The sequence below is a fragment of the Balaenoptera borealis genome (assembly GCF_965194805.1).
Source record: "Balaenoptera borealis genome assembly, chromosome: X".
Classification (NCBI taxonomy): domain Eukaryota; kingdom Metazoa; phylum Chordata; class Mammalia; order Artiodactyla; family Balaenopteridae; genus Balaenoptera; species Balaenoptera borealis.
In genome coordinates this window covers 67,253,335-67,269,580 of record NC_138881.1, presented here as the reverse complement: position 1 = coordinate 67,269,580, position 16,246 = coordinate 67,253,335, and the positions used below count along the sequence as shown (strand labels likewise).

The window sequence follows — 16,246 nt, the reverse complement described above, 5'->3', positions numbered from 1 at the left end:
AAGAGAGGCCGCGATAGTGAGAGGCCCGCGCACCACGATGAAGAGTGGTCCCCACTTGCCGCAACTAGAGAAAGCCCTCGCACAGAAACGAAGACTCAACACAGTCATAAATAAATAAATAAAAGAACGTGAATTTCTTAAAAAAAAAAAAGTGGGAGAGTAGAAATGAAGTTGCTAAAACAAGTATCCACTACTGTCTCTCTGCCTCTTCTCCTACATTAATTCAGCAGTAATGCAAATTAATTACTCCAGTAGTAATACGAATTAATAACTCAAGGTCTTCAAGAATCTCAATGATTTGAACAATTTCTGAAATTGAGACCTTTTCTTTGTCCTTTTATTTTTAACTTTGGTCATTAGGTTAACCTTCCCACAGTATATTTTAATAAGAAACCTAGGAAGATCACCTACTTTTAAGGCTGTGTCATTTTGATAAAACTTTGAGGGAACTTATTTTTCTCATAAATCCCATGGCATGATAAGTTGGAGGGATTGAAGGCATACTATATTTCCATGTACATTCCAAGCATGTTAGAGCCAAAGAAAAATAATGTTAAAATGTTTTAACTTGTGGAGGAAATGAGATATATTTTATCATGAAAGACAATCATGCTGTGCTTTTGTAATGGTGTAGTAAGGAGTATGGCAGAACTTCCCGCATCAAAACAGCAATTTGACTGAAGAAAATTCAAAAGTAACTGAAAGTTCTGGAAGTTGTCCTAAGGGCATATAGCTATACTGGAATAAGAAATGACACCAGATGTTAACTTAATTCCACAGGAAGAAATAAAGAGACCCAAAATGATAAATAAGGTTAATATGCATATAAAACCCCTCTGTATTTATACAGTCCTCTCCCTTGGGGTAATAAAATTTATCCCTTTGCATATAAGGCCCCTCAATTGCAGGGTTTTTAGATCCTTTTTTTTTGTCCAGAGGAATCCCCTTTATATTTCATATAGTGGTTTAAAAAAATGAAGCATAAAGGTTATGGGGTGTCATAAGAAGGGGACTGAAGAGCTCTTCTTCTAGTACAGGTGACAGAGGTGGGATGGTAGAAACGCTTAGTGGTCTGTCATCTTATGCTGAAAATGATCTTAATTTAAAAGGCTTCCTAGCAGAGTAAGATGCCTGCTCCCGTTCTCCAGATACCTCTTGCATGATCACCATTAGGTTCCATAATCTGGAAGCTTGAATGAGCCATTAGGAAATGCAGGCATTTCCCATACCAGCTAGAATAGTCACGTGATACAAGGAATTCCATTCAATCCTGGGGTTCCTGCCTGTCAGGAGGAAGTTAGGAATTCTTCTCACTGCTTCCCAAAACCTTTTCCCTTATAGGCATTTCTGGAAAACCTTAGTAGAGCAAAAAGGATTTTGCAATCCTGCTTAACTCCCTAACATATTCCAAGAGTCACAGTAGATGGTGCTGTGTGAATATATATATATATATATATATATATATATATATATATACACACACATATACATATATATATACACATATACATATATATACACACACACACACACACACATCTGTATCTATATTGGTTTAATTTCATACAGACAAGTAGATGGTTATATATTCCCTAAATACTACTACTACTACTACTAATGAAGCTGTTTCTAAAGCTTCTTGTTTCTTGGTTCTAGAAACCAAGAGAGCTTTAACATTGGGGAACCATGCTACTACCCTGCTTAGTGTGCTGCTTGGGAATTGGAGGGAACAGAGCAGACCAGCACACCGATGGAGGTGGAGACTTTGGGGAGTAGGTATCTCAGAAAATGAGTACACACTCCCAACCTCAGAAAGTTGAATCAAGAGCAATCTAGGAAAGCAGGGGCTCTGTTGCTCATGGAATACCAGAGACCCAAACCCCACCTTCCCTCTGCTTTGCTTTCAGGCTTGTGTACTGGTTTCACTGGCTTAGTTATTGCAGCTTCCTACTATCTCTTGGAGTTTAGTGTGTCTTTAGGACAGTGCGACATCTTTAGTCTTTCTTAAAAGAGGCCTCAGGGGCTTCCCTGGTGGCACAGTGGATAACAATCTACCTGCCAATGCAGGGGACACAGGTTCGATCCCTGGTCCGGGAAGATCCCACATGCTGCGGAGCAACTAAGCCCATGCACCACAACTACTGAGCCTGCGCTCTAGAGCCCATGAGCCACAACTACTGAAGCCCACGTACCTAGAGCCCGTGCTCTGCAACAAGAGAAGCCACTGCAATGAGAAGCCCGTGCACCGCAACAAAGAGTAGCCCCCACTCACCGCAACTAGAGAAAGCCCATGTGCAGCAACGAAGACCCAACACAGACAAAAAAATGAATAAATAAAATAAAAATTTAAAAAGGGAGGGGGGCCTCAGCATAGCCTTGAAGGCAGCTCCCTAATATTCAGAATTTCACTTGCTTTTCTTGTATCCACAGGACATATAGTACTCAGCTGACAAAAAGAAAGATTTCAATTTGGCAAGACTCAATAAAACATTTTACTTTAAATATACATATGTTAATTGTAAGGTATAGTCTAGTAGATATACACATCTCAAAAATGTCATCTAGTTTTAAAGAATGTCTATTTTTGACAGTGTTAACTTATTTGATACTAAAAGTAAAAATGCCCACATAAAATATTGCAAGTATCATCATCTGCATTTGATAAAGCTCAGGAGAAAATATTGAAAAATGTTTTAGCATTTTCCAGAATTTATTACAAAATACCTTGTTTACTTTAGAGTTCTCCATAGCATATTTTTGTACACAAAACAATGGAGTAGTTGTTTGACTCTAGTGTGTATTGCAAAATTCAGAGTCCTAAATAGGAAATTTAGAAAGTTTATTCAAATGGTTTTCTTTCTATTATTTTCTCTTTTCTCCTTCCCCACCATCTAAAAAATATATTACCCATCTAAAATTATTATTACACTATTTAGAAACTCCACGAACATAAACACAAAAATTATGTTTCTGACAGTACTGAGTTTATTTTAAAGCATTGCATCATGTTTGAATCTCAGTAAACAAAGCCATGTCTTCATTGTATGTTGATTTTGGCAAAGAGCACAGACTTGCATACATCAAATGATATAATAAAGTAATTTAAAGTAAAAGGTGTTTTCTTTTAGCAATGTGGAACTAAAGTACAATAGTAATGTGGAACTAAAGTACAATATATGTGTCTTCTGGGTGATTTAGGCCATAATGTTTCTTGTCTTCTTAGAAGTTTTCAAAATTAACATTTTTTAAATTGATCCTTTTATCTGATACTTATGCTATTCACTGGAATAGAGGCATAGAAAAGATTTTCTCTGCTTAGATTAATGTACTCATACAATATATGTCTAAGCTGAAACAAAAAGGTCAAATATCTGAGAGATAGTGGCATTCGTGATCACAAGTTGTTTTAAAAGGAGAAAAATGAGTTCCAACCTATTTTAAAATATTTAATTAAAAGTCTGAGCTCTTTGCAAAAGGATGCCATTTTTAACTTATTTGCCATCCCACTTCCATAACATACATATGCATATTTCACTGGGGCAAGCAACTTAGTAACATGATTGCATCATAGCTGTGTAGTTAAGCAAGAAATTTGTCAACTGAATACATCTTTATTTTGGTGGGAGGTCATCTGTTCTGATCACTGAAACATGCAATGCAAGGCTACATTTAGAAGCCTAGAAAACCTGTGGTTCAGTACATAGAAGTTTTAACTACAAAAGAATGGAAATGTTATAATTACCATCAGAAATTACAATGTCTGACATATCATAAACATTATCTGCAACTAGTTTTTAATCACAATAATTTCACATCAAAAAGGTACATATTTTTGTTCACTAAAATTGAGGCAATTTGGGAACAAGAGACAGATTCTTTCTTTCTCGCTCATCTTTTAAAGTTACTCAATGTAGAGCTACAGGTATACTTAAGCTGCAATAATAATATCAAAAAAGGGAACAGGTGTTTGCTTTTTAAAATCACTGAAGTACATAAAATGCCTTAGCAGACAACAATACTATTCCATGACACCTACTTAAAATTTTAAGTTCATCTCCCATTCTCCTCATCATAATGTTCACATTTTAATTATGTATTCATTTTGATTGTTTGCATGTGAAAACAACAACTATCTATTATTTTAACATCAAGCCTATTTCTTTTGAAGCCAAGATAATTTTGCTATTTTATAAAAAGCAGTGGAGACTCCTTTGTCAGGATGCTTAAGGCAGAATGTTTAAGGTTCATGCTTGCTGCTTTGCCTGAGCTTCTGCTTCCTGAAATGAAAAACAAACAAAACAGATTTAAATATCACAAAGCAGGCATCCATGTGTATTTTGGTTAGACTATATTACCTCAAATTGCTAAGAATATTCAAAATCAGAAAAATAGCCCCCAGAAAAGACTGCTTAAAAATTCTTAATAGAAAAATTAAAAAATAGAAACTTCTGCCTAGAAATAGATGTCATAGAGGACTGTCTATAATTCCATAAAAGCAAGTGATTTACAATTATAGTTGACATTTTATTTAAAAGTAGCTAAGTTCCGTTTTGAATGATTTTTCACAAAAATTGAGTGTTCAAAAACATTGTCACCTACAGTTTACAGTCACGTGAGTTTTGTTTAAGGATTAAGCTACTTAGAAAATGTGTTATTTGCTAAAATATTGTTGCTTTTAAATTTCATGGCAGTAGGCTCGAAGAGGTAAGGTTGCCTTTCTATTCCTATGGATGGTGAGTACTTCTAGCATAGGAACTCTGACCTATAGTTGTGCTCTGGAAATAAGGATGGGTGGCAAGAGTGACTCTGGTGAAAGAAACCTCAGACTTGAGCTGTAGAAATCATGTATGCTAGACAATGTCACTCTAACATCTGTCACTAATTGAGTACTTGACAGTCTCAGGAGGAGTGACAGCAGCTGCATATTCCAAAATGAGCCTCTGATGCTAACCCCAGAAGAAGGGGAAAAAACAAACAAAAAAAAAGATGCTATATTTTTACCAAAAAAAAGAGAGGTAGAAATGATAGAAAGAAGGAAACCAGAGGACAGTGTAATTCATTCTTAATACATCCTTAACAAAACATATGTAATACACTACTGACTCACCTTCCAAAACTCTTAGTCAAAAAACAAAAACAAACGTCCCTAAGCTCTTTTGAAATTTCTAACATGGTGTTTGGCTGTCTTAATGAATATATCTTAGACCCACATTATGTATTTTGTTTCATTTTATAGAACAAGCTTCCAAAAATTTCCTCACACAACACAATTAATTTTATACTAAAACCCCTCAATGGGGCGTCCCTGGTGGCTCAGTGGTTAAGAATCCGCCTGCTAATGCAGGGGACACGGGTCCGAGTCCTGGTCCAGGAAGATCCCACATGCCGCGGAGCAACTAAGCCCGTGCACAACAACTACTGAGCCTGCGCTCTGGAGCCCGCGAGCCACAACTACTGAGCCCACGTGCCACATCTACTGAAGCCCGCACGCTTAGAGCCCGTGCTTTGCAATCAGAGAAGCCACCTTAGTGAGAAGCCCATGCACCAAAACGAAGACCCAACGCAGCCAAAAATAAATAAATAAATTAATATAAAAAATAAAAATAAATAAAACCCCTCAGTGGCATAGTATATATAGGTGGGGAAGCAGTGGTATAATAATGTGAATATGTGCTAATGTGAAGTCCTTCTTCTTATGAGCACGTAATGCCTCTGAGTAACTAGTATTTTGGAGACAGCTTAGTTCCCTAAAGTCACACTTATCGATCTTTGCTGTAGTTTGTCATAAATTCCTTAGCTCTCACTTATCCTTTTTAATGGAAGAAATTACTAGCACAAAAATCCAAAACAAAAGGCAATTCAAACTTCTTTGTAATTTGTCTTTAAGAATACATCATATTTAAATTATTTACTTTTCTAATTATGTTTTATTCATCAAATATGTAAATTGTGCTACAAGCTTTATTATTATCTAAAAGTAAGTAGCCAGTATTTATAGTATCATGAGTTATTTAATCAACCAGAGAGCTTTAGAAACAGGCATATGATATGTTCTCGCCCTCTACTCCCACTATATACATCATTCTATAAATGCATTGGTTTTGAGTTAGATAATCCCGGGTTCAAATTCCATATCTGCTACTCAATTATTATGTAGCCTTGGACAAATTACTTAAATTATCTAAGCATCAGTTTCCTCCTCTGTAAAATGGGATTGAGGACACCTAGCTCATAAGGATGGAGTAAAGATAAAATGAGATGAATGTGAACTGTGTAGCTCAATGCTTAGTCCATTGCAGGTATCCAGACTTCTTTCCTGCCGTTTTCCTTTCCACTTTCTGCCTAGTCACTAAGACCAACACCACAGCTAAGTGTTATTAACATACAGTTTCTCTTGGAGATGCAATAAAATGGGATGGGCTTAGTGGAAATAGGAATGCTTCAAATCTCACAGCAGAAGCAGATTTTCATGGCCCCTCCCTAGAGCTAGGTGGTTTAACCAAAGCCAATGAGAACACTTCTTTAACCAGCATGTTCTATACCTTCACCTACTAGTGAACACGGCTTTTCCAGAGGAGTGGTATTCCTCTCAACATGAACATCACTGGATTTTTATTTTTTAGTAAAAATATATCAGTTATTTTATTCCATATCAAAACTATCAACTATACTGCAATGTAAGAAATGCTAGTGCTATGAAATTATCTTCTGTATTAATAGAAGAGTAAAGAGCAAATATTTATATAACATGTTTAACTGCATCTAATATACAAAAGAATTAAAAAAATGATTTGTCTTACAGAGGATTCCTTGCCTTATGGAAATATTTGCCATTGGGTACTTTTAAATATCAAGCTTTCCAGTGCACTGGCTTTCAATAATTTTTAAATGTAAAGAGAATGTATTCTAATTATTTGGAAAATAAAGAAATGGAGAAAAAAGGAAAACATTCATATTATTAGCTATGATTCCTTTCAGTCTCTTTTTGTCCTATACATAGATTTTAAATGTAATTATCAATAGAATGTTAATTACACAGTAAAAACAATTCTGTAGCTCATTATAATGTATCTTTTCACAAACTCTCATTTTTTAATGAGAGCATGAGTTCACTCAGTGGATAAATCATTTTTGTTGACCCTATTTTTAGACATTTAACTTGTTTTCAAATTTTTTAAGATTATAAATAGCATTTTGATTTATTTTTTTATCCATAAAGACTTTTCCATGTATAGAATTATTTCATTAGGCCTTAATACCCAGTAAAATTACTGGATGAAGAACTATAAACATTTTTGAGGTCCCTGATATATATTTGCTATTTTGGTTTTCAAACAGTAGTACCAATTTATATCATCACCAGTAATATATGAGAGAATATGTTTTAATGCACACTTCTCAGCACTGAGCCTTATCACTTTGTTTTATCTTTGTTAACTTCACAGATGAATATTGTATCTCATTTTATCACATTTCTTCTTATTATGAATGCACTTTTCCAATGTGGGTTAATTAGTTGTATTTCTTATTGCGTATACTTTCTTTTCAGCCAGTTCTTTCTGGAAGACTTATTGTCCTTTTAAATTAAAGGGGAAAACTCTGAAAGCTGAGCTGAAGGATAGAAAAATCATCCTTCTGATATCAAATTTATCACTTTTAGTCTTGGGAAAAACCTATTAAATACTAACATTCAAAATATCCCTATTACCAGTCCACCCTTCAACTCCACTGTCAGTTCCAGACCTTTTTTCTTTATCCCGATCTATCAGCTCCCTCTAGTTCAATCCTTGATAACATCTGCTGTTCTTTTACTCTATTCCTACTTCTAGGGTTAAACAAGGATGAAAAAAAAAAAACCCACTGTAAACAAGCTGACTGGCTCCACTGTGGGCTCATCAACTCTAACATCAATTGGGACTTTCATCTTGCTCAGCCATCCTTCCATTCATGATCTTCGCCTACTCTTTAGCTTATTTTCAGCAAATGGATCTTTTCAATTCTCAAATTTCCCATCACTCCTAGCAGATGATCATTCTTCCTACCTCATACTAAAGATAAGACATTTTCAAATGTGAACTTCCCTAACCTCCCCACACATTAAAATTTCTATTTTTATCCTTCTCTCTTCATTCTATCCAGTCTCAGAAGAAAACTGCATGTCCTCTCTTTTCCAAGACTAACTCCTCCCTTGGATCACTCACTTTTCTGTTTCCTCCATGACTTTTGCTTCATTTCCCTATCACCCAGGTTAGAAGCCTCAGAGATAGCTTCAATCCTTCCCAGTTCTTTGCATACGTAAACATCTCATAATTTGCCAAATCCTATCACAAGTGATTTTTCTGTGTCTCCTAAATCCATCTTTTCCTTTCTGTAACTGCAGTCCCACTTTAGGCCTTCTCCATTGCTTTTCTGGACACTTAAGGTACCCTCTAATGTGTCAGCCCGTCTCTAATATCTCATTTCTCCAATGTTTCACAATCCACACATCTGCCAAATTTATTTTCTTGAGACATAGATCAAATCACATCTTAAAATACAAAGATAATCACATCATTGTCTTCCCTCATTCCCTACCATGGCTTCTAGATGCCTAGAGAATAAAGCCAAAAGTATCTAGCACAGTATTCATAATCTGGCCCCATCCTACCTAGCCAATCTTACCTCCTAATGCATCTCCCTTATTTAATATGTCCTATAGTAAATTCATGCTGCATTACACTCTGCTCCCTGAACATACCTTTGGGTGCAGGTACATCCCAATGCAGTGGTTCCTATTGCAGCCACTGTGAAAGACGCCTAGTGTTACTTCAGTGTTTTAGAATCCCTAACAGTTCAAATGCCAATTCCTCTGTGGAACCTTCCCCAAACTCCTTAGTAGTAATTTATGATTATTTCCTTTGGATGCTTACTGTACTTTATTCATACCAACCATACAGAATTTACCATACTATATCATAATTATTTGTAGACATATTTGTTTTATAATTATTCATATACATGTCCCTCACTAGGTTATAAACACTTTGAAGGTAGAGATTATGTTGTATTCTCCATATTTGCCCTACCATCAATATCAAGTCAATGTTTGACACTCAGTAAATATTTACTGAATGAATAAATGAATGAATGGCTCCTACTTTTCACTGAAGGAAAGGGAGTCATCAGTCACAGAAAACAGACTATCCTTCCTTTTATACTTCCTCTAATATGCACTGAAATCAATGACTTAACTTGGGTTTTACTAACTTGTTTGAAGAAAAATGCCTTACCTAAGATTTCCTACAACTTAAATTATACAAAGCCTAAAATAAGACATTTTATCCATGGGAAAAGAAAGTTTGGCAAGAAAACAGAATTTCATAGTGACTCAGACAACAATGCCTCTGAACAGTCTCTAGTGAAAATACAGACAATAACACAGACTCTCAAAACTGGAGAAGGAGCTGGAGTTTGAAGAATCTGTTTAACAAAAATTAGCTTCTGAGAGCAAAATGTAAAATGATAGAGCAGGGGACATACACTTTTATTAAACCAGCCTTTGTGGAGAAGAAATATGGCAAAAGGCAAACGTATATTTAAAGTCCATAGCTTTGAGACATTTTTTTAAACAGGCGACTTAATTTTTTATATTTTTCTTTGTATGATCTTCCCTGGGAACACCACCACTTGAAAAATTAATTTGTTGTTGGCAGGGGAAAAGCTCCAAATTCAGCCAGCAATTTAGTGACAAGTTTTGATACTCAAATGTTCTTAGTTAATTTGAATAGGTGACTCTAGCATTTGCTGTCACACAAGGACAATAGACACTGACAAGAAGATTACTATGAACTAAGATGCTTTCTGTCCATGTAATACCATACATGACAACTGGAATAATGGCATCTTTAAAATTGTTAACCACTTATTTGCGAATGGGTCAATGAGAAATTTGCTGCCTTGGGCAGCTTGACAGGGAAGTCACTCGGCCTACCTTCTATCCACATACTTTATGTATTTAATTATGCACATCTGTCTGCCCTACTAGGGATTAAGTGCATGCGGAGCAGGGACATTTCTTTTTAGCTATGTTGCACTGCCTCTGGCTTAATCTGAGTACTTAATAAAGTGGAAATCTTACTGATTAAAAAAACCCAGCAGCAATAAAATGGCCTATAAAGAAGGGGAAAAATGAACCATACCTTTGAACCAGGTGGGGCTGTCAAGCCTAAAAAGGCATACACTGCATTATTTTCTCTGGCTTCAAAGAAGGCATCATAGTCCTTGATAAAAGAAGGCAACAAGAATTAGCAATATGCAACCAACAAAGGAAAGAAAAGGGGAAATTAATTCAAAATTATCTGACTGGTCAATATCTTTGATGGCAAACAGGCTAGCTGACTTCAATAATGCTAGACTTCTGGAAAGAGTAGTAAAGCGGCAAGGCTTATTGGATCCCAATTAATGTGGGTTAGAAGATATGCTGATCTGTGAGACAGAAATAGCAAAAGGACTTATTTCATACTGCATAGATCTTAAATCTGCCTCAGGGCAAGCAGCTTTCTCCATAGCCCAAAGCAGCCAATTATTTGTCAGTAAGAGGTTGCTTACTTTTGGGAGGAGGCTGTTGTTCCAGTTTGTCATTATTTCTCTTGCATTATTTATTAAGGTAGAGATGCCCTCAGAACCTACAGAAGGCCAGATTTTAGCTATCCCATGGTCATAAAAATAGTAAATCTGTGCTGTGTTCAGAGGAAGGGTATGAGATTTTCATGAAATATGACTGGAAGAGTAAACAATCCAGGGATCTAATAAAAGCTTCACATGACTAAATTCAGTTGGGCTTCCCACTGTCATCCTCTAAACCACCATGCATGCTCCAAAAGTAACAAACAGAACTGCCTATATTTGACTATGACATATAATCAATAGGAAATATGCTTAGAAAACACAGCCATTGTCTATACCTGGCCTTAGTTTGTTTGACTTAAAACACACAGGGAGGGACTTCCCTGGCGGTCCAGTGGTTAAGACTCTGAGCTTCCAATGGATGGGGCACAGGTTCTATCCCTGGTCGGGGATCCCAAATGCCTCATGGCATGGCCAAAAAATTAAAAAATTAAAAATTAAAAAAAATTTCTCTAAAAAAACCCAAAAACACAGAGATAAGCTTGGCATTTTGGCTGAGTTATTAGAGGTAAAATGCTCTCAAAATTTGCTGGCTTCTCTAGAGATTGCCTCACCAACAGATCACCAACTACAAGGTTCTTTTCTAGCATATATAGTTCCTGGTACTTGGAGGATCTGGAGGTATAAAGTTTACGGCCTCTCAAGCCATTGATGACCCTAAATTTGACCCCTACCTCAAGAAACATCAGAATTTCTCTCATTTAGGGACTCTTTTAACACAGCCAGTATTGTTTAGAGCCACAGAGATCTCCTCAAGGGTTGTCTCAAAGCATCTTTTTGTGTACCCTAGATGTTGACAAAGGAATAAATCATAAACAACAGGCATTTATGACCAGCCTCTTATACTCTTTGAACTCACTATTCAAAAGTGAAACTAACTGGATCTTGATACAAAATCCATACTGAGACACATGACCTATAAGTTACTCAAGGTAAAGAAGCAATATACATCATATCTATATTCAACCACTTGGAAGTAACCTCAAAATGCTAGTTAAAAGAACCTAACAGTTATACAATAGACATTTCTTACTATCATCAAATCAATAAAAACAGTCTGTGTCATTCTTTAAACTCATGTGAAAGAAAGCAGGTCTTCAAATACATTGAAATCTGATCATGAAATACTATGTAGGGTAATCTAGTTATCTCTGTTTCAGGTGTTTGGGGATCACAGTACATTATTTGTTGGCCCTGAACTTAGCACACACAAACAGATTTGTAGCTCTGAGAGAAAAGAACATCAGCTTCTCAATTAAGCAGGATTAATTAATTTATTGTGCAAATATGTATTGAGCACCTACTACATGCCAATCACTGTTCCTGGTGCTAAGAATACAAGAGTAAACAAAACATAGTCTGCTTCTTCTATAGGAATTCTCTTGAGGAAAAATATACTTTATTTACATCTTTGGGATTCCAATAACATTAATCCAGAATGTATTCTACCATATATTTGTATCATATTAATTATTTCATGAAAATGTGCTTTAGTTCTTCATATACACAGCATAAGCTCTTTCAGAACAAAGATTACCCTTAAAAATTTTGTATCGTCTATAGCAGAGCTTCATTTATGTTGGCAGGGTAATTATTTCAGTCACATCCTAATCTGGAAATAGAACCTAAGCTATAGCTCAATGATTCTAAAAAGGAGGTAATTTTCCCCCAGGGACGTCTGGCAAAATCTGGAAACATTTTTGTTTTTTCACAACTGGGAGGGTGCTACTAGCACTCATGGATAGAAGCCAGGGATGCTGCTAAACATCCTACAATGCACAGGGGAGCCCCCATAAACCCAACATATCAGTAGTGCCAAGGCTGAGAAACCTTGAGATAGTTTAAACAAGGGAATTTAATACGAAGAACCACTTACAAAAGATTAAAGAGCTGAAAGGCAGACAGGAGACGGTGAGGCAGCCCAGAGACTAGAAATAGCAGGAAGCTGCTACCACAGCTAGCGCTGAAGGGAAAAGTGGAGAAGGTAGTATTACAGAGCTGGTACCACAAAGGAGATGTAGCCACTGTCATGGACACCTCCAGAAAAAGGGGGATACCTTGGCTTTTCCTCTCCTCCTGCCCTCCACTCATGCAACCAGTGCCTCCTATTATCGGCCAAACCTAATAGGCAGCCAGTTGGCAATGGACACTGGGAAATATAATTTGCTGAGGTCAGCCTCCCACAATACAGAATGAAACAAGAAAAGAACAAAGATGGGATCTTTGAGTAAACAGGAAAATTAACAACGCAGTGGTTTAATAGAAAGAGTAAGAACTTCAGAATAAGACAGATCTAGGTTTAAATTCTAGCTGCATCACTTACTAATTGTATGATTTAGGAAGTTAGTTAACCTCTTCTAGGCCTCAATATCTTCATCTATGAAACAGGAATAACAATATCTACACCTCATGAGATTAGTATGAGAACTGACTAATATAATACACATAAAGTATGTAGCACAATAGCTGACATATAATATGCTTTCTATGAATGGTTGCTATACACTTTTCTCCCTAACGTCTGTATAGGGACAAATCTTAATTATTGTTATGACTCCAAACTCAGTGCCTGGCACACAGCAGGCACTCAAAAGAAAATGGATTCCTTTTCCATTAACAAATATTTGTTTGGTTGTGTCTCACCTCCTGCACCTTCCTTTTCATCTTCCCATTTCTCAGTGATACTTGGCTTTTTTTCCATAACATACTCCATTCCCTTGTAGTGTGGCTTCCGAAGGAGAAATAAACCAGGTAAATTTGGCTTCTCAAACATCACCCTTACAACCCAAAATGTGTTTCTTTTTAAAAGTCAAACAAATTGAAATTCCTGCTTCAAAAAGGAGAGATTAAGACAATATATGCTGGCTTAGATTGGACTGGATGACCTCTGAGGCCTCTTTCAGCCCCTGAGAGTCAACAATTTGCAGAAATTTCAAATATAGAGGCACTGAGGTTTCACCATGTAAATGAATAGCCTAATTGTCTTTTCCTTATCTACACAGTATGTCTTTACACATTGGCCCTGTTTGCAGCAGCAGAAGAAATCTTCTGGCCCCTCCTCAGAAGTGACAAATTCAATTCACAGAGAAAATATTTTATGCTAATGGACTTCTCAATTTTGCCATACCCTCCCTTAGGTGTTCTCCTTCTCACTCCCATATAAACACATGAGTTAGAAGATTTGGATTGCTGGCTCTAAAAACATTTGTTCCTCAATTATGCTAATTCTGAGGACACAGCAAAGCAAACAGTTCTTTACTGGAAATTCCTATAGCCCTTACATATGCTTTCTGTACCATGTCATCACATGGATGTGGCCTCATAACCACTCTCTCTGTTTCAGGTGTGTTTGATTCTACCCACACAACACTCCCAATCAGCTCTTTAAGAAAAGAGGCTTTGTTTTATACATACTTGTACTTGCCATGGTATCTAGAATGGCCATAGGCTACAAATGTTACTTAAATACACAGTGAATGAACATTGAAGGGAACTACTTCATGGTTTAAATGAAGGCTAACTAAGATGACAAACTTGAAAGCACCAGTCACAAAGTAAAAACTCTACTCTTGTTTCCCTCATCCATACATTAGTTCAATTAGCTAACTCAAAATTTTAAGAAAATTCATTAATAATATCTAAATAAAAGTTTTACTACCTTGAAGCAGAAACTAAGATATTCCTCTTTTTAAACTAATTTTAATCTAAATAAGTAAAACAGCTCACCTCTTTTCAGTGGCTTCTTCATGGACATACTAGAAATAATATAAATGCTCTGGTCTGTACTTATACATTCACAGATAATCTTTTGGTGAATGACTCATCCATTTGCCTTCTAGTAGAAGGTAAAATACCCCAGCTGCCTAGGATGGATGTAGAGGATGAACAGGAGAAATGACTGTGTGTAGATTTGGGGTGGGAGTAAAAGAAAGAGGATGGGTTTGAGGCAATCCATTTTTGAAAAAACAAGAATTTTAATTGGTTCCTTACCCCACGGTACTGGCTTTCATTGAAAATCTGAGGTGGCAGGGGGTACCCTGTGGCTGGTCGACTGTTTTCAGGTACATTTTCTCTCATCCACTTCCGATTCTCTTCATTGGCTGCAATATCTTTTTCTTCAAATCCTATTTTGTTAGCTTCTAGGAAACCAAGCACATCTTGCTGTTTCTTCTTAATCTAGGGCCCAAAGGACAAGAAGTTATATTGTTGAACAAACAGCTTTTATTATTTTTGTTTATCATATTCAACAAAAAAGTGTTAATGAACTAGCAGAAATGAATTCAGACATGGATCAAGATTTGTGGTTTAACAGAAGATATATAGTTTTCCCTCTATTATTTTGTTGTTAATGATATCTCACAAGTGGATTGAAGAGCTTTCAGTTCACAGGTCCTTTTATCAACCCAACTTTTTCTTTTATTCACTGAAATGCTCATATCTAATCATGAAGAAGAAAAGCTAGCTGATGCATATCAATAACCTCAAGTGCAATTACCTCAAAAGTTTGAATAGTGGGAAGGTGTGTTTTCCGATTATCTACAAGCCTCTCTTAATTTTAGCCTTTGTTGAAAGTCATTCCAAATGACCTGAGTCTACTTCCTGTCTTAATAAGCATCATACAGTGAACAGAAATGAATCTTTCCTTGAGAATGTTATAAGACTCTATGTGTCAATTTTGATCATTTGGAACAGAAACTGAACAAGAAAACAAGAGTCTTTTTCATGAAAGTGCCGAGCTACAACAACACATTTAATCAAGATGGAGTTTTGTCTTGTTTTATAATCAACCTGTCACATTTTCTCAGCTAACACTTTATTGAAGATCAACAGAGGTTCCAACTGTGATGCACTAAAATCTAAAATGATTGTCCGAAACTGTATTTAATAGCTATTCAACAATATTTCTTTGGTGCCTCTTAAGTGTGTAAGAAATTTATCAGGTTCTTTAAAATGTCTAAAGAAAAATAGCAGATTCCCTCCTAAAATTACAATCTAGAGGGAGGGATTAGACATAGATATATTAAAAATTTCAATTATAACATGGTATTTAAATATGAAGCTAAGGTGGTCAGGTGAGAGGAGTCAAGTGAATGACAAAGCCAAGAGTGCAAGGAACTTAGAAGAGAGAGCAAGCGCTTATTGCTATGAGTGATGCCACTTAGACTAAGCTTAATAATGACAGCACACATGCTGCATACTACATCCATCTATATTGCATGCAGTCTATGGTTTTAGTGAAAGCATGATACACTTATTAAAGTTTAATATAATTGTCCAGCTGTGAAAAATGTGCTCACAAATATTACAGCATATTGAACTAGAACAATAAACGTACAGTATTACAAAATAAACTTGGAAACTTTCTAAATGGATGCTCATAATTTCTATGACTAAATTCTTACACATAATTGAAGTCTCTAAATGAATAAACACTTGTGTGGGTGTGTATTTTGTCTTTTTAAACAGGTTATAATTTGTGACCCAGTCAACTTCTGCAAAGAGAAATTCAGATATATAAATTCCTTCCAATTGGTTCTGTTTGTTTCAAATGCTGCCACAAGAAGGGCTACGCTAATTTGTA

General features: G+C 36.1%; 1 protein-coding gene across 1 annotated transcript in view; it reads right to left on the bottom strand.

Moving 5' to 3' along the window:
• Positions 1–2,962: 2,962 nt before the first annotated feature.
• The window catches only part of SH3BGRL (SH3 domain binding glutamate rich protein like), a 79,390-nt gene continuing 66,106 nt past the window's right edge, over positions 2,963–16,246 (bottom strand). Inside the window, exons 2-4 of the mRNA XM_082377642.1 lie at positions 14,656–14,841; positions 10,179–10,259; positions 2,963–4,277 (exon numbers count right to left, since the gene is read on the bottom strand). Of these exons, the coding sequence (XP_082233768.1) occupies positions 4,245–4,277; positions 10,179–10,259; positions 14,656–14,841 (300 nt within the window). The 3' untranslated portion in view covers positions 2,963–4,244. The remainder of the gene's footprint in view (positions 4,278–10,178; positions 10,260–14,655; positions 14,842–16,246) is intronic.